Raw genomic sequence first — 18,122 nt, forward strand, 5'->3', positions numbered from 1 at the left:
CTGTGAGAGATCCACCCAAGCCTGTGAATCAACTCTCAAGGGGATTACCAACCCACAGTGGAGATAAGACATGTGCAGGATGACACTAGGCAGTGTCAAGGATGCCACAAGTGACACAGACAGGAAGAGATGAGTTGGGGGTGAACTCCCAAAGAACACCATCAGATAAGGTGTCACAGATAAGCCCACCACTTTGAAGAGAGGAGAGCTTTGGAAGGAAGGAGGTCTTGGAGAGGTGAAGGCAAGGGAAGCAGAAGGGAAAAGGGGAGGAAACACAAAACCTGGTTTCTCCAAAAGGCAAGAAAAAAGAATTGGCCAAAGGTTTTTGCTTAAATATTTCCCTACATATCATCAAATCTGTCTAAATCTGATTTGAAGGAATTTCTAAGTCAGTGTGAATACTTCCTGGAGAGTCTGAGGTTAATAAGAAAGTCAGCAGGTTTGGCACATCTTCCAAGGCTGATGGACTGCTTCTACTGTGTACATCGAAACCAGGAGCCTTTCTCCAAAGGCCATCTTACACGCAGTGACTGGGCTAAATCAAGACCTGTTAATGGGATAAGCTTCAATGAAAAACTCTGGGAAAACACACACTCAAGAAATGTTTATCACTCCCATAAAGCACCAAGCTTATTTCTATAAATTTCCCTGCTCTGACCTACCTATAAGACACCTTTATGTTTAAACACTTCTGTTCAGCTCCAATTCTACTGCTACTGATTTGACCATTTAACATCTGTTACCTTGTGTAACCTTGAAGAGGCTCACACTAGCAACAAAGATCATGGACCACTGTGTCAAAATCACCACCACCCTTTGGAAGGAACACAAGTGAGACCGTTCATACTGCGAGTATAACTCCGGATGGTGCCTTGTTTGTCTTTTGTAGCAGAGTCTAGCACATACTGGATGTTCCAGCTGCTGAGTGGAGCAGGCTACAGGACAAGAGGTCACCTCATCTCATCCTCCTGTTAATCCACTGAGACAAGCATCTCACACACACTTTACACTTGGGGAAAACAAAGTGTTGGGGTTCAGAAATCTTTCAGAAGATACAACGCTGATTAATAATGGAACCAGGTATAATAAAGCCCGTGTTCGGACCACAATACTGAGTTGTTTGAAATTCATATTCCATTTTAACGCAGAAAAGATAAACTAAGTGGTGATTATGTTCCCAAATGAGTCCACCAAAACAAACAAAAAACAGATATAACAGCAAAAAACAAAACATTACTTCATAGCTGCAATGAAATAAATTTTTTAAAAATAGAACTTGCCAATTGATATTGCCATTATTACAAGAAAGTCCCTTCATGTTCCAATCTTGGGTTATAGCAAAGAAAATAATGCTAGCAGTGGTTTATTAAGGATAGGAAAAACCAAAGTATTTTTCCTGTTCTCACACATCCCTCAACACAAGATTTCTAATACCAGATGTGTCGGGGTTTCTCCAGCAGACACCACCTGGATATCCTACAATTTAATTCAATTCTGACAATATATACCTGGAGATAGTATCAGATCCCATAGGCTGAGGGCTCAGTCCCATAAGACTGACTCCACTTCAGGCACTAATCGCAAGCCCCAGGCTGCAGCCTGTACTTCTGCCCATCCAGCTATAAACCAGGGTTCCCATGACCTTCTTCCTGGGTTTGACTAATTTGTTGGAGTGGTTAACACAACTCAAGAGACACATTTCTCATTTATTACAAAGGATATTACAAAGGATACTGATGAACCGCCAGATGGAAGAGGCGCTTAGAGAAAGGCGCAAGGGGTGTCCTTGCCTTTTCCAGCACACGGCTCTTCAGGAACCTCCATGTGTTCAGCTATCATGGAGCTCCCGAAATCTACCTATACATCAGCACCACACTATTTTATTTATGGAGGTTTTGTAACATCTGGTACGGCCTGCTGTCCTTTGCACTTGTTACTTTTGAAATTTTCTTAGGTATTATATTGCTTAACTTTTTTGTAAGTCTAAAAAAAAAATTCAAGCCCCCAAATAAGAATATGGGGGTCATATGTGGCAGGCGAAGTCATGAGACTGGATGGTAGCACCAAGAGAGACCGTGAAGAGTGAGAGAATGGCTTGGGAGCCCAGGGCACAGAGCCCCAGGACACACCAAGGCTTGGAAGGGAAGCAGAGGAGCAGCCCATGAAGATGGACATAATTTACTCACGTAAAGTTAACATACTTAAGTAAACCAAGAATAAAAGATAACAGAAGTCCCACAAGTGCAACCACTGATACTTAGTAAACCAGGAAACCACATTATCACAACCAAAGAAAACCTCCCAGTCTCACCAACTTTCTCACAAATCAGCCATGTTCAAATTCCATCATCCTCTCCTAGTGTAGTTCCCTGCTGGATTATACAACAACATCCAAGGTCATAAATTGCTGGAGGACACAGATCAGATTAGTGGGGTTTTTGTTTTGTTTTGTTTTGTTTTTGAGATGGAGTCTAGCTCTGTCCCCCAGACTAGAGTGCAGTGGTGTGATCTCAGCTCACTGCAACCTCCACCTCCCGGGTTCAAGCGATTCTCCAGCCTCAGCGTTCTGGGTAGCTGGGATTACAGGCAGTCACCACCATGCCCAGCTACTTTTTGTATTTTTAGTAGAGATGGGGTTTGGCCATGTTGGTCAGGCTGCTCTCGAACTCCTGACCTGTGGTGATCCGCCTGCCACAGCCTCCCAAAGTGCTAGGATTGCAGGCTTGAGCCACCACTGGCCAGATTAGTATTATTTACTCTGTCTGCAAGTAATAGAAAAATCCTGAAAAATAGAATAATACAAATGCCCTAGAAGTTACTTTGTTTGTTTGTTTGTTTATTTATTTGAGACAGTCTTGCTGCGACGCCCGTGCTAGAGTGCAATGGCACAATCTTGGCTCACTGCAACCTCTGCTTCCCGAGTCCAAGCAATTATCCTGCCTCACCCTTCCGAGTAGCTGGGACTACAGGCATGCACCACCACACCCGGCTAATTTTTGTAATTTTTAGTAGAGATGGGGTTTCACCATATTGGCCAGACTGGTCTAGAACTCCTGACCTCAAGTAATTTGCCTGCCTCGGCCTCCCAAAGTGCTAGGATTTACAATATTTACTAAAAAAACAGAGGACAGTGGGATTCCAGAAGATAAGACTGCTGCATTTGAGGTTCCCCCTCCAAATTCTACAACATTATCCATCAGATTTGTGAGCCCTTTGAAAAGAAAAACATGAATACCTGCAGCCAATGTGGACTCACTAAGAAGTCACACCAAATCAATCTAATTTTCTTGAAGTCAAGTAAATGTGGTAGAATAAATCTTCATTTCAGCAAAGCATCTAGCTTACCTCTGCTGAGGTAGCCAAAGTAACTTTCATGGGTAATCAGTCCCCTACCCCAAGCCTTATCTGTGGCATGCTTATAGAATAGAGAGCTTTGCTTTGTATTTTCATATTTACTTAATCTCTTCTTTATTCTCAGAGTCAAATTCAGGTTCTCCTCATTTTGAGTCCATCAAAACACAGAGCACATAGGCCGGGCGCGGTGGCTCAAGCCTGTAATCCCAGCACTTTGGGAGGCCGAGACGGGCGGATCACGAGGTCAGGAGATCGAGACCATCCTGGCTAACACGGTGAAACCCCAGTCTCTACTAAAAAATACAAAAAACTAGCCGGGCGAGGTAGCGGGCACCTGTAGTCCCAGCTACTCGGGAGGCTGAGGCAGGAGAATGGCGTAAACCCGGGGGGCAGAGCTTGCAGTGAGCTGAGATCCGGCCACTGCACTCCAGCCTGGGTGACAGAGCGAGACTCCGTCTCAAAAAAAAAAAAAAAAAAAAAAAAAAACACAGAGCACATAAAAGCCCAAACAATGTATGAAACAAAAGACTCTTGGAATGAGATGGAAAAGCATGAAGTGAGCTTGTGTCCACAGCTGAACCGCACCTCAGTGGTGCTGGCCACATGGATCTCCGTCTGCTGCCAGGGCCCAGAGCTCCAACCTTAATCATCTGCTGGTCAATATTCTGAATAATGACTCTGCCCAAAGTCATACACAGGTACTGTTTCATCTGCTAAGGGTGTGCTTTGAGACTGTCAATATACTAGAGTAACAACCAGAATCTTAACAGATTTGAAAGGACTATGAAATTAAAAAGATAAATGTACACATATAAAATACTACATTTGTGTTAAGTATTTAAAAAAAAGGTCAAAGCTCGCTTCAAAAAGCAGCTCTAATACATAAAATGTCAACCAAATGCAATGCACAGGCCTTCCTTGGATGCTGATTCAAATAAACCAAATGTACGAAGCATTCGAGACAAATAGAGAAACAACACTGACAAGATACTGGATGATAATGAGAAATTACTGATTTTTTTTTAAGTGTGATGTTATTAGAGTTAAAAAATAAAGAATTCTTGGCCGGGCGCGGTGGCTCATGCCTATAATCCCAGCACTTTGGGAGCCCAAGGCAGGCGGATCACAAGGTCAGGAGATCGAGACCATCCTGGCTAACACGGTAAAACCCTGTCTCTACTAAAAAACACAAAAAAGTTAGCCGGGCATGGTGGCGGGCGCCTATAGTCCCAGCGATTCGGGAGGCTAAGGCAGGAGAATGGTGTGAACCCAAAAGTTGGAGCTTGCAGTGAGCCAAGATCAGGCCACTGCACTCCAGCCTGGGCGATAGAACAAGACTCCATCTCAAAAAAAAAAAAAAAAAAAAAAAAGATTTCTTAGTATATATCAATGGATGAATAGATAAAATACAAAAATTAGCCAGGCATAGTGGTGGGCGCCTGTAATCCCAGCTACTTGAGAGGCAGAGGTAGGAGAATCACCTGAACCCAGGAAGTGGAGCTTGCAGTGAGCTGAGATTGTGCCACTGCACTCCAGCCTGGGCAACAGAGCGAGACTCCATCTCAAAAAAAAAAAAAAGAAAAAGTCACACAAAAAGACAAATATTGTATGATTCCATTTATATCCAGTAGGTAGAACAGTCAAATCTACAGAAACAGAAACAAAAAGTAGATGGTTTTAGGGGGAGAAGTGTGAATGGGGGAGTCATTTCTTAACAGGTATGGAGCATCTGTTTTACAAGATGAAAAGAGTTTTGGAGATGGATGGTGGTGATGGCTGCACAACAATTTGAATGTACTTAATATCGCTAAAGTGTACACCTAAAAATGGTTACGATGATAAATTTTATGTTATATGTATTTTACCACAATTTTAAAACTTGGAAAAAAATAACAAAGAGTTCTCTCTTAGAGATACATCCTAAAGTGTTTAAGGATAAAACAAGATGTCAGGAATTAGCCTCGATATAATTTGGTAGTGATTGGAGACATTAAGTAAAACAAAGTTGGCCACGTATTGGTAAGCAACCCATTCTTGGTCTTGTCGACCCATCCGGATTTTCCGGCTTTAGCAGAATAGAACTGGATGCTCTCCAGACAGAGCAGTGCATGTAAGTGGGCCTGAGTTTTCTAAATTGTCATTTTGTTCTCAGTTTGGGGATCAATGTTGGGTTAATATGGTGACATTCTGATTTCAACTCCAAATATCAAGAATTTGTAACCCTGAATAATCTGTATCCAACCTCTTGAGCATAGTGGGTTTTTATATAATAGTAGTTGAGTCAAGTTCCTTATCTAAGAGCATATATACACATGTATGGCATTTGAAAAAGGTAAAAGGACCTCACAAATAAGACAGTGTTTTAACATCTGAGAAGAGTGGATCCAAAAATAAGATAAAGACTATTAGATGAAATTAAGACAGTAGTTCTCAACCAGGAGTGCTATCCTGCAGTCTTCAGAAATGGGAAAGGGGCAGCCAGGCACGGTGGCTCACGCTTGTAATCCTAGCACTTTGGGAGGCCAAGGTGGGCAGATCATAAGGTCAAGAGATGGAGACCATCCTGGCCAACATGGTGAAAGCCCGTCTCTACTAAAAATACAAAAATTACCTGGGCATGGTGGCGTGCACCTGTAGTCTCAGCGACTTGGGAGGCTGAGGTAGGAGAATCGCTTGAACCCAGGAGGCAGAGGCTGCAGTGAGCCGAGATCATACCACTGCACTCCAGCCTGGCGACAGAGCAAGACTGCGTCTCAAAAAAAAAAAAAGAAGGAAAAAGAAAAGAAATAGGCAAGGGGATCAGGCGCAGTGGCTCACACCTGTAATCCCAGCACTTTGGGAGGCCAAGGCGGGTGGATCACTTGAGATCAGTTCAAGACCAGCCTGGCCAACATGGTAAAACCCCGTCTCCACTAAAAATACAAAAATTAGCCGGGCCTGGTGGCATATGCCTGTAATCCCAGCTACTCAGGAGGCTGAGGCAGGAGAACCCAGGAGGTGGAGGCTGCAGCAAGTCAGGATCACGCCACTGCACTCCAGCCTGGGCGACAGAGCAAGACTCTGTCTCAAACAAAGAAAAAAACAGAAATGGGCAAGGGTAGTTTTAACGGTATAACGAGTGGAGAACCCATTCTCTATTCATTTAGCCAGGAATGTTCAATACAATACAATCCCACAAAAATAACTTTTCCATTTAAGATGCCAGATACTACTGTGAGTTTTTCTCCATATGCAGAAACTAAGTCCCAGAAAAGTGATGTGCCAAAAAGCGAGGTTTTCTTTATTTCTTTTTTTTTTTTTTTTTCAGACAGAGTCTCACTCTGTCACCCAGGCTGGAGGGCAGTGACACGATTTCGGCTCACTGCAACCTCCGCCTCCCGGGTTCAAGTGATTCTCCAGCCTCAGCCTCCTGAATAGATGGGACTACAGGCACCAGCTACCATGCCTGGCTAATTTTCATATTTTCAGTAGAGTTTTGCCACATTGGTCAGGCTGGTCTCAAACTCCTGACCTCAGGTGATCCACCTGCCTCAGCCTTCCAAAGTGCTGGGATTATAGGTGTGAGCCACAGCACCTGGCCCAGGTTTTTTTTTCACTAGTTAGCAGAAACAACCAAGGAATCCTGATCCCTAGTACATTATTCTGATAGGTGACCTAGCTACACATTTTTTAAAAAATTTTCTTTCTTTCTTTTGAGACAGAGTCTCGCTCTGTTGCCAAGGCTGGAGTGTAGTGGTGTAATCTTGGCTCACTGCAAAGTCTGCCTCCCACATTCAAGCTATTCTCATGACTCAGCCTCCCAAGCAGCTGGGACTACAGGTGTCCACCACTGCACTGGCTAATTTTTGTATTTCTAGTAGAGACAGGGTTTTGCCACGTTGGCCAGGCTGGTCTTGAACTCCTGGTCTCAAGTGATCCACCTTCCTCGGCCTCCCAAAGTGCTGGGATTACAGGCATGCACCACTGCACTGGACCTTTGCTACACATTTTAAATGGCATATATAAGAGTTAACTAAAGAAAGGTAAAGAAGATGCTGTTTAATGATCCTTTTCAGTTCTCAAAGCCTGCAATTAAATCAATCAAAATTCAAATCTGACACTGGGGGCCAGGCATGGTGGTTCATACCTGTAATCCCAGCACTTTGGGAGGCCAAGGCGGGTAGATCACTGGAGGTCAGGAATTCGAGACCAGCCTAGCCAACATGGTGAAGCTAGGTCTCTACTAAAAATATAAAACTTAGCTGAGCATGGTGACACACACCTGTGGTCCCAGCTACTCAGGAGGCTGAGGCACAAGAATCGCTTGAACTCAGGAGGCAGAGGCTGCAGTGAGCCAATATTGTACCACTGCACTCCAGCCTGGGTGACAGACAGAGACCCTATCTAAAATTAAAAAAAAAAAATCTGATTCTGGGGAATATGCAAAAAGAAATTACTCATCTGATAGTCCTGTGGTTTCTATGTATAAGGGGCTTAAGGAAGAGGTCTAACTGGGAGGACTACAACTGTGTTTATACAAGAGTATTAGTGAGAACATCAACTGCCTACATCAGTGAAGCTGGAATGCTTAAGTTGAACCGAACATTCCCATGTTTTCACACCTCTGCAGACAGCAATATTTTTTCCTTCTGTATCTGTCTCCTTCCCAGTCTCACTCACTGCTTTATCCTTGTGCCTAGCACATGGATGGTAAACAAGTAGTAAAACAAATTACTTTTTTCAGGGCAGTACAATTTAGTTCATCTACAGTTTTTAAAACATATTTTGAGGGCTGGGCGCGGTGGGTCATACCTGTAATCCCAGCACTTTGGGAGATCAAGACGGGTGGATCACCTGAGGTCAGGAGTTCGAGACCAGCCTGGCCAACATAATGAAACCCCATCTCTATAAAAACACAAAAATCAGCTGGGTGTGGTGGCGGGCACCTATAATCCCAGCTACTTGGGAGGCTGAAACAGGAGAACTGCTTGAACACCGGAGGCAGAGGCTGCAGTGAGCCAAGACCACGCCACTGCATTCCAGCCTGGGCAACAAGGGCGAAACTCTGTTTCAAAAAAATAAATGGGCCTGGTGCGGAGGCTCACACCTGTAATCCCAGCACTTTGGGAGGCTCAGGTGGGCAGATTACGAAGTCAGGAGATCAAGACCATCCTGGCCAACATGGTGAAACCCCATCTCTACTAAAAATACAAAAATTAGCCACACATAGTGGCATGCACCTGTAGTCCCAGCTACTCAGGAGGCTGAAGCCAGGAGAATCGCTCGAAGCTGGGAGGTGGAGGCTGCAGTGAGCTGAGATCGTGCCACTGCACTCCAGCATGGTGGACAGAGCGAGACTCTGTCTCGAGAAAATAAAAAAAAATTTCATATTTGAAACTTATCAACAAGCCTTTCCTAGCCTAAAGAGGGAGCTTTGTAAATGAGGGCCTATGAAGAATGTTGACATTAAGGTCTTTTCCAGAACTTACATTCTAGGAGTAGGTTAGTTCAGGGATAGTTAACTACATTTATATAATGCTTTACAGAACTTCTCTCAAGTTATACCATTACAGGTTTTCTGTATTTTAACACCAGTGCACAAGACTCTATATTTATCCCAGTTAAATGTCAACTAGTTGGATTCTGGCCTGTCAAGATCCATCCGACTCCAATTTCGTCGCTGAACTTTGCTATCCCAGCTTTGTGGCGTCCTCCTTCAGCCTGCCAAGAGTGACGGCCATCTCCCTGGCACGGAGGCCAGCAGCAGGCCTCAAGAGAAGGGGAAGAAAATGCGGGAGAAGAGCCTACAAACTCAGTCAAGTCTCAGGGAAGAAGCAAAGGAAGGAAAAATCAGAAAGATTCCCCCTTAGAGAAGGGGGTGACAGGGTGCCAGCAACTACTACCCTAGGGAATACTGATAAACAACATGTCAGATAGATGCAGTGATCTGTCTGTGATCTTCAGTGTGTCAAGTTACAAAAGCAAAGGGCAGAAGCATATTTAAAGCAGGATTCTTTTCATCATTTTTGGAAAGATATAGTGGCTTCATTAATAGTGGTTTCCCCTGAGGAGAGACAGTCAGAGGTTGAACTGAAAGATTTTAATTCCCATCAGACTTGCCCCTGCAACAGAAATATCTGAATGGAGAGGAACCTGGACTCAGACCTTCCTAGGACTTAATTCTTTCAACCCAATCAACTAAAAAAGCACTGGTTTATGCAGCTTAGGCTTCTGAACATTTAAATGTTTTATGGTGAAGATTTGTTTTTCCAAAGAGTCTCCATTCAAACTCATTTACCATTTGGTCATTCACAATGTCACAGTGGTAGGCACTCCCACTAGGCTCACCCTCCCAGACACCCTGGCTGAGGCAGGTTACTCTTCTTGCTTTGTAAATAAACAAGTCAGAAGGCAACTAACTGGCCAGTATGTATTTCCAATACCAGGAGCACTGGTAGGCCAATAGGCAAAATTAAACAGCTTACATGGTATCTTAAAAAGACATTTTACACTGGAATGCAATAACTTTAGGATGCAATGAGCCGTCTTAGTACATTTGTCTTAGTACTATTATCTTCACAAACCACTTCACAAAATGACATAGCTACGTAATGGCAACATAAACCAAATATGAACTGGACTACTATGGGTACATGTCCCCTTTTGGAGCATGAGCCCCAGGAGCCTCTCCAGACACACACGGGTGTGTGTGGATGGGAACTGTTTTCAGTTCAAGCTCAATCTACACCTTCACAGTTTTACTTTCCTCCCTCTTTCCTGAATGATTAATACTGACTAACATGCAGAAGACGGGTTCACCCGGGCTGTGTGTGAGACTCACCTGGGAAGGAATACCAAAGCTCCATCTCCACCACTCACAGCTTTGGATTTAACATCCAGTAGAGATATGTTTAAAGCTGCAGGCCATTCTCACATGCAGCCTAGGTAGAGAAGCTCCGGTTAAAATCGTGACCATCTTTCTCCTACAATTCTAACGCTCAAGGTCTCTACACCTGTTTCGAACATCGCCTCAGAGACACTTTGAGGGAACATGTTTATGTTTTCTGTGTATTGAGCTATGACACATTTCACAGCTTACAAACTTGCAGCTGCTCTTTTGATATAGCTGGGGGGAATTACTTAGGGCTCAAGAAAATGTTTATATCACCAAACTATTGAACCATTCCTCTTCTGAACCAAGATGTCCTAAATTCTCAGCCCATCCTCAGATAGTACAAACAGCAATACCCTTCCAACTCTGATATTTGAATATTTCTAAAAAGTTCAAATAGTAGCTCCTGAGCTCACAATCCAGTAGAGAAAATGAACAGCTACAGTACCCTGGGAAGAGGGTCATTATAAGAGGAACCCCAAAGAGGCACAGAGGAAGAACTCCTAACTGACAAATCAGGGAGAGCTTCCAGAGACAGCGTCATTTCCACAGATACCAGGAGGCGCAGCAGGAGTCAGTGAGTAAAGAGGGGTGAGGGGAGAATGTGTCTGGCAAGAACACAAAGGGAGTGGCAGCAGAGCTGAGCAGGTGTCGGGCTAGGAAGAACAGGAAAGAGCACGTGGGGATCAGCCTTTTCATGCCAGAGGAAACACAAAACCACTCCCTGAAGGACTTTATGCAGATGCTCATCCTTGGAGAAGATCACGTTGCCTGTGTGCTGGAGAATGGACCGCAGGAGGGCCAGACTGGAAGCAGAAGGACAAAGCTAGCATGACCATCAAGGTGGGGAAGGATGGCATAGTTTAGGGAAATGGTAGTCATGATGACAGTGGCAGAACAATGCCAAAAGTAAACAGGAGAAAGGGACAACAGGATGGGGAAAACACATCCTAGGCTCCTTGCTAGACACTGGACAAGATACACATCTGGGGAGAAAGGGAACCTCATTTCTGAATACTGTGTTTGAGGAACCTGCTGACCATTCCCTGGCCTTCTTCTGTGGGCAGCTGTCACAATGGCAGCTACAGCTCATAAGGACACAGTGCTTTACAGGAGTCCCCTCTTATCCGTGGTTTTTTCACACTTTGTTACCTGCAGTCTGAAAATATTAAATGTAAGACCCCAGAAAGAAACAATTCTTAAGTTTTAAATTGCATGCCATTCTGCAGAGAGTGATGAAATCTTGCACCGGCCCACCTGGGACGTGAATTATCCCTCTGCCCAGCATATCCACGCTGTATACACTGCCAGCCTATTAGTCACTTAGTAGCGGTCAGTTACCAGGTTGACTGTTGCAGCATTACAGAGCTTGTCAAGTAACCCTCAATTTACTTAATAATGGCCCCAAAGGCCAACAGTAGTGATGCTGGCATATTGTTATTATTGTTCTATTATTAGTTATCATTGTTAATCTCTTACTGTGCTTCACATAAATTCACCTTTATCATACACATGTATGACTAGGAAAAAAAAGTGTACAAAGGGTTCAGAACAACCTGCAGTTTCAGGCACCCTCTGGGGGGTCTTAGAACATATTCCCCATGGGTAAAAGGGGATTACTGTATTATGTCATTGTTTAATGCTTTACATTTATTACCTCAAAACCTCACAACTACCTTGTGAGATAAGAAGTATGCCTTTTATTCTTATTTTATAGATGAAGATATAGAAGCACAAAAAAGCTACAAACATTGCCCTAAATCACACAGCCGGTAATTGCCTAAGTCCAGATTCAATGCCTTCAGTTTGGCCTCAGTTTGTGCTCTTAACCAGGACCTGCTACTGCTTCTCAGGCACACAGCAGTGAAACTCCGAAAACACTCAGATGGCTTGGGAACACCGAGTTTATGGGAACACATAAAATCACCAGCAGCATGTCCTGAATGAAAAAATTAGAGGGGCTCAAGACAGATTCCAAGCTCATGCACAAGAGGCACCCACAGGGCAGTGGGTGTGGGCAGAGAGGAAGGAGACACCCTGGGAAACTGTGGGACCAAAAACAGTAGAGAAAGGACCCTCAGGAGGCAGTAAAGTGCAGCATCAGATGCGGCTGGACATCACAGAAGACGCGTGTGCTGTGATGGGCTTTATCTCATCTGTCTCATCTCATCTTATTTTTTGAGACGGAGTCTCGGTCTGCTACCCAGGCTAGAGAGCAGTGACATGATTTCGGCTCACTGTAACCTTCGCCTCCTGGGTTCAAGAGATTCTCCTGCTTCAGCCTCCTGAGTAGCTAGGACTACAGGCGTGTACCAACACGCCTGGCCAATATTGTCTTTTTAGTAGAGACGGGTTTCACCATGTTGGCCAGGCTGGTCTCAAACTCCTGACCTCAGGTGATCCACCTGCCTCGGCCTCCCAAAGTGCTGGGATTACAGGTGTGAGCCACCATGCTCCGCCTGATTTTATTTTTTATAGCAAAGATTAGCCAACTGCAGCCTGCTTTTGTATGGCTAAACTAAAAATCATTTTCATATTTTTAGAAGGTTAAAAAATGTAAGAATATGGGACACAGACAGAATGTGACCCTTATAAAAAGGCCTGCAGGATGACTTGTAACCTTGGCAAAAACAGACTCAGGGGAAAAAATGGAGACAAAAACCAGACTGCAGGTTACTGGGGAACATAAAAATAATGAAGCGCTAAAGCAGCTCTTTCATGACATCCGGCTATAAGAGAAGAGTTTCGTGGGGACAAGAGCAGGGGAAGAAGTTTGAGGGTTGTACAGATGGAAGAGCAGTGAGCATTGCCCAACACAAACAGGAAGAAACCATGAGAGGGAAAGGATGAAAATACAGCAAAGAGAGGCTATGACTGAACAAGGCTCCCTTTTAGGGAGGAAGGATACCAGATCCAGAGCATAGTCAAGAACGGACACCTACTTTTGAGGCAACAGGAAAGCAGGAAAGGGTGGCTGCAGACAAGCGTCTAAGTCTGCAGCCATAAAGGTGAGAAACATCCCAGTTATGGCTTTAGTTTTCTCCAAGTCATCTGCTGGTTGCAAGGTAGGAGTGGCAGGATCAGGGATTTAAGGAACAGGCTGAAGTTTTGAAACGTCTGTAGTGAAGGCAGTGTGTGCTGACTCAGTGTGTGCTCTACAGAATGCAGAGCAGCCTCAAAGACCCAGTCAGTGTTGGAGACCACAAACCACAGACTTTCATTCACGTGGCTGCCCACAAGCCACAAGCATTTTCCAGATAATGGAACGTATCAACTCTGACGGACAGTACAAATCCTGATGGACATTAGAAACGCTGATGGACACCTAAAATGCCTTATTGCTTTCTTGCTCTTTGAAAAGAACATATTTAGACAGTGGTTAAGCACAGGCACTGGAGTCAGAGACCTGGGTTAGAACTCAAGCTTTGTCACTTACTAGCTGTGTAACTTTAGCTGAATGAATTATAATATTAACCTCAGTGACCCATGGTAGAAAACAGGATATCACTACCTGCCCCAGTTATCATGAGAATTAAATTAAACGAGATTTATGAAATACAATAGTCTAGTAAGTGGCAAGAGAAATGGCTCAATAAATGATAACTACATCATCTCATTATTATGAGCAGCAGCAGTATTTTGCTACCTCAACATGACTGACGCTAGCTCAGCTTAGTGGCAGAATGAAGTCCAGGGGGACGGATGTCGGGGCACTTCCACCTCCACACAACTTCCACTGTGTCACTAACCAAGTGACCCTGGCAGGATCCTCTGGATATCAAGTTTCCAGTCTGCAGAATGAGGGGACTGGACTGGTCACTACACAGCTCCCAAGGCCTTTCCCGTCTGCATCTAGGGCTAACAGTGCTCTGCACTGCGAAAACAGGAACTTTCAATCAAGCATGTTCCTCGATGTACTACTTTGCGGTCAAAAAGACTGGAGTCTGAATCCTTTTCTTATTGAATGAAGATGAGTTCAACACTTTTGAGACTCGGTTTCCTCATCTAGAAAAAAGTAAGCGAATCGCAAAGAATGGGAGTGTGATGATTTAACACGGAGCATTCAGGGAGGAGCCGCTGGAGACCCCTCCTCTGCCGCACCTCCCCAGGTAAACAAGGGGACCAGCACCGTTCCCAGGCAGACCCGTGAGCGGCCCGCAAGGCACCCGACCCCGAGCCTTTGCTCAAAGCAGGCGACCAGTCCTTATGTTCCTGAGCACAAACAAAAGGAGAACAAACTGGGACCTTATTAAAAAGGCAGCCTTTGGAGGTGTTACTGCCTTGAAAACCCTACTTAGGCTTAGCCCTGATAAATTTTTCTCTTGGGTCACGCATGTTCACGGTCCTCCCAGGCGAAGCCGCCCTGGGAACGAAAACAGAGCACAGAGGCAAACTCAGGGGCGAATAAGGACCGGAGAACACCAAGGGGGACCTGGAGCTGTGGGATCGGCGCGGCCCTCGGGTTGCCCCGCCTGAAGCGGGAATCTGTGTGCGTCCTCGCGGGCACTGAGCGGGGCGTCCCAGGGGGCGTTCGCTTCCACCACCAGCGTTCCCAGCTGGCGCCCGCCAGTAACGGGCTTCGGCGACTGCACCCAAGCGGGTCCTCACGAGCGGCCGCCGCGCCCGGGACCCCGCAGCTCCAACCCAGGTGGGAGGTTGGAAGTCGGCGCGGCCAGCTGGGCAGCGACTCAGCGGGGCTAGGGGCGCGGAGTCAAGCCTGAGAGGCCGGCCGGCGGAGGCGCGGCTGACAGGACGGAGCGCGGGGCGCAGCCCCCGGGCCCTCCGGGCCTCACCTGGAAGTGCTCCTGAAAGCGAATAGGGAGGATCTGCGCCATGGCTGGTGCGGGACCTAGGCGGCTGCCACGGCGGCGGCGGTCGAAGCGGCAGGGATGACCGCCGACCCCTAGCGCGGGCTGACCGGTGGCGACGGCGCAGGCGCAGTTGTTCCGACCCCGGTCCCGGCCCCCGCCCTCCTCCCTGACCGCGCCCTAACCCCCACCCCCTCCGCTGCCCCTCCCGCGTCCCTCTTCCCTCCCCTGCCCCTTCCTCCCAACCCCGCCCCGCACCCTCCCCGCACCCTCCCCGCACCCGCCTGCGCGGATCCCTCCGCCCGCTCCGAGGGTCCGCGGAAAGTAGTCCCGCGCGCCCTCTGCCCTGATGCGGTGTGCGCGTGCTCCCCGAGTGAAAGGTTTTCAGGGGATAAACCCTGACGGAGTCTGCGGCGGCCCTTGCCCAGCGCCTTCCACATGTGGAGCGGGGCAGTGGTGCTAGTTCTGCCTCCAACTCTGGACGGTTGAGTTCAGGGCCACTTTTTACTCAGGCACGGATGTGATAGAAACATGGAAAAGGGTCTTGGAAGAACCACATGTGCCGTTTGGTCTGAGGAGGACCATATGTATGACGGTGGTCCCATAAGATGATAACGGAGCTGGAACTTCCTGTCCTGTGGTGAGGGCTTAGCCAAGGACATTTCCTTCCCTGTATTTGGAGATACACGGTACAGGTGTGTCATTACGGGTGCCGGCGGAATTCTGCACCTCACACGCGGTGCGGGTTTACAGCCTAGCAGCAGCGGACCGCATCAGCTGCCTAGTTGTGTAGTGGCTGTGCCATCTGAGTTTGTATAAGTTCCCTTGTGATGATCCCACAGCCCAGACGCATGTCTCAGAATGCATGGATGCATGGGACGCGTGACTGTACATGTTACAGACGTGTTTCGGCATGAGGCTCGGCCCCTGCTCCTTTAAGAAACATCTATCCTGGATCATGCTGTTTCTAGAGGACACTGTGTTGGAATATCAATGCTGAGAGTCAGCGAAGCTCATCTAGCAGCAGATGACCAGCCCTAGGCCAGTGAGGATCACCCAGAGTGCCCGTGGCTGCACGACAGTAGTAGCAGGTGGAAGCTGGAGCCCACACCTGGTTTGCCCAGCAGCCAGTTGTTGTTCCGAGGCACCGTTGGCTGAGGTGTTTTGCATACAGATGATTCAGCTGCATAAAAGATGTCTGTCAGGAAAGGGAAGCCCTTGGCATTCAGCACAGGCACTCCTACGGTGTCATTGATAGTCGTCTCTGCTGCTTTCCTTGTTGCTCACTGGTAATTTTAAGATATGAACAGCCCACCTTGAATAAGACAAGGATGGTGGAATTATTTGCGCAACGGCTTGACCATCTAGAAGCCAAAAATATGTTAAGGAATAGAACAGACTGTTCACTTTCAAGTTAAATCTCTTTTCCACTATTAGCCAAGACCTCTGCAGCCTGCCATTTCTAAAATCCGTGTGGCCTCATCAGCTAAATATAGAGCTGGATTTTGCTGTGTGGTTAGTACTACATTTCCCAAATCTCTTTATTTTGGCGGTGATGCCTGTGACTCCAAGTACCCTTTACCCCAAACATTATATAAATCTTTTAGTAACTAATACCATCATTCCCTAAATCACCTTCCCCAGGGCTTTTAGAGGATTAAAACTAAAAATTTATACCCAAAAGAAAGAACGTAAGAAAATTGTAGTTAAGCAAAGTGACAGGATTGTTAATAAGTCGGGACCTCAAGTGAGGATTAAGTTTCAACATTAATTTTAGAGGAGACACAAATCTTTCTGTCTCTTCAAACCATAGAAGAGACAGAAAGCACATCAGTTATTTGACTAGACAGAAGTGAATATAAGTGATAGTTATAACCTTTCAATTTTTTTTTTTTTTTTTTTTTTTTGAGACAGAGTCTGGCTCTGTCTCTCAGGCTGGTGTGCGGTGGCACAATCTCTGCTTACTGCAATCTCTGCCTCTCAGGTTCAAGCCATTCTCCTGCCTCAGCCTCCCAAGTAGCTGGGACTACAGGCGCCCACCACCACGCCTGGCTAATTTTTGCATTTTTAGTAGAGACAGGGTCTCACCATGTTGACCAGGCTGGTCTCAAACTCCTGGCCTCAGGTGATCCATCCACCTCGGCCTCCCAAAGTGCTGGGATTACAGGTGTGTGCCACCGCGCCTGGCCTGCGATTAAGTTTCAACATTAATTTTGGAGGGGACACAAACCTTCAAACCACAGAAGAGAAAGTGCATCAGTTATTTAAACAGAGGGAACTGAATATAAACAATAGTTAACAGGAAATAAAATTAACTCAATAAAAGGAAAATCCCAAGATATGGAGGTACAAACATAGGACACAGCTACCACCCCTAGAACTCAAAGATGAAAAAGAAGCTGGAATTATTATAGCTTAAAGGAAGGGCTTGCAAAGTTGGAATTCAGATCTCTGAGGAGGTGTGTTGACCAGCTGGGACTGGGCTCTTTGAGCCCAGAGGAGAGATCCCATGGGGATGGGACTTAGACACATACTATGGATGAGGGGTGGCTGTGGAACTGGGAGTAAGCCCTCTAAAGAGGGCTCTGGGAGACTGTCACCCAGACCTCTAAGGAGAAGGCATATTGAGGCTGGTTCTGCAAGTCCTGGAAAAACTTCAAACTGGATTCAGCTTCTTCTGTGGGAAGAGTGTGTTGCTTCCTTGTTGAAGAAGTCCAGCTGGGGTGATGCTCACAGGAAGCGGCCCTGTGGTCTCCCTCTATCAACCTATCAGCTTAGTCTAATAGGGAATATTAGATCAGATCTTCTTTGTTTGCCAATGAGAAATATGTGTTTTAGAGTTTCAGCCCTGGCATCAGAAGCAGTTTCTAGAGGTGGGAAGGGAGAATAGAGCTTAAAGACATTATTTAATAACTGGTACAAGAAACAACATGGTAGAGCTAAATTCCGATTCCCATGGGACTTTCCTATAGGTGGAATTGAAAAGTCTGTGGAGGCCTATAATCCCAGTGCTTTGGGAGGCTGAGGTAGGAGGATTGCTTGAGCCCAGGAGTTCAAGACCAGCCTGGTCAACATAGTGAGACCCCATC

The 18,122-nt window shown here is 46.0% G+C and overlaps 1 protein-coding gene across 2 annotated transcripts in view; it reads right to left on the reverse strand.

Annotated features, from left to right (window-relative positions):
* CLTCL1 (clathrin heavy chain like 1) overlaps positions 1–15,144 on the reverse strand; it is a 106,705-nt gene extending 91,561 nt beyond the window's left edge. For both annotated transcript variants that reach the window (XM_023192627.2, XM_023192626.2), the window contains exon 1: positions 15,019–15,144. In XM_023192627.2, the coding sequence (XP_023048395.1) occupies positions 15,019–15,060 (42 nt within the window). In that variant the 5' untranslated portion in view covers positions 15,061–15,144. The remainder of the gene's footprint in view (positions 1–15,018) is intronic.
* Positions 15,145–18,122: the final 2,978 nt, after the last annotated feature.

The sequence above is a fragment of the Piliocolobus tephrosceles genome, chromosome 19 (assembly GCF_002776525.5).
Source record: "Piliocolobus tephrosceles isolate RC106 chromosome 19, ASM277652v3, whole genome shotgun sequence".
NCBI lineage: Eukaryota > Metazoa > Chordata > Mammalia > Primates > Cercopithecidae > Piliocolobus > Piliocolobus tephrosceles.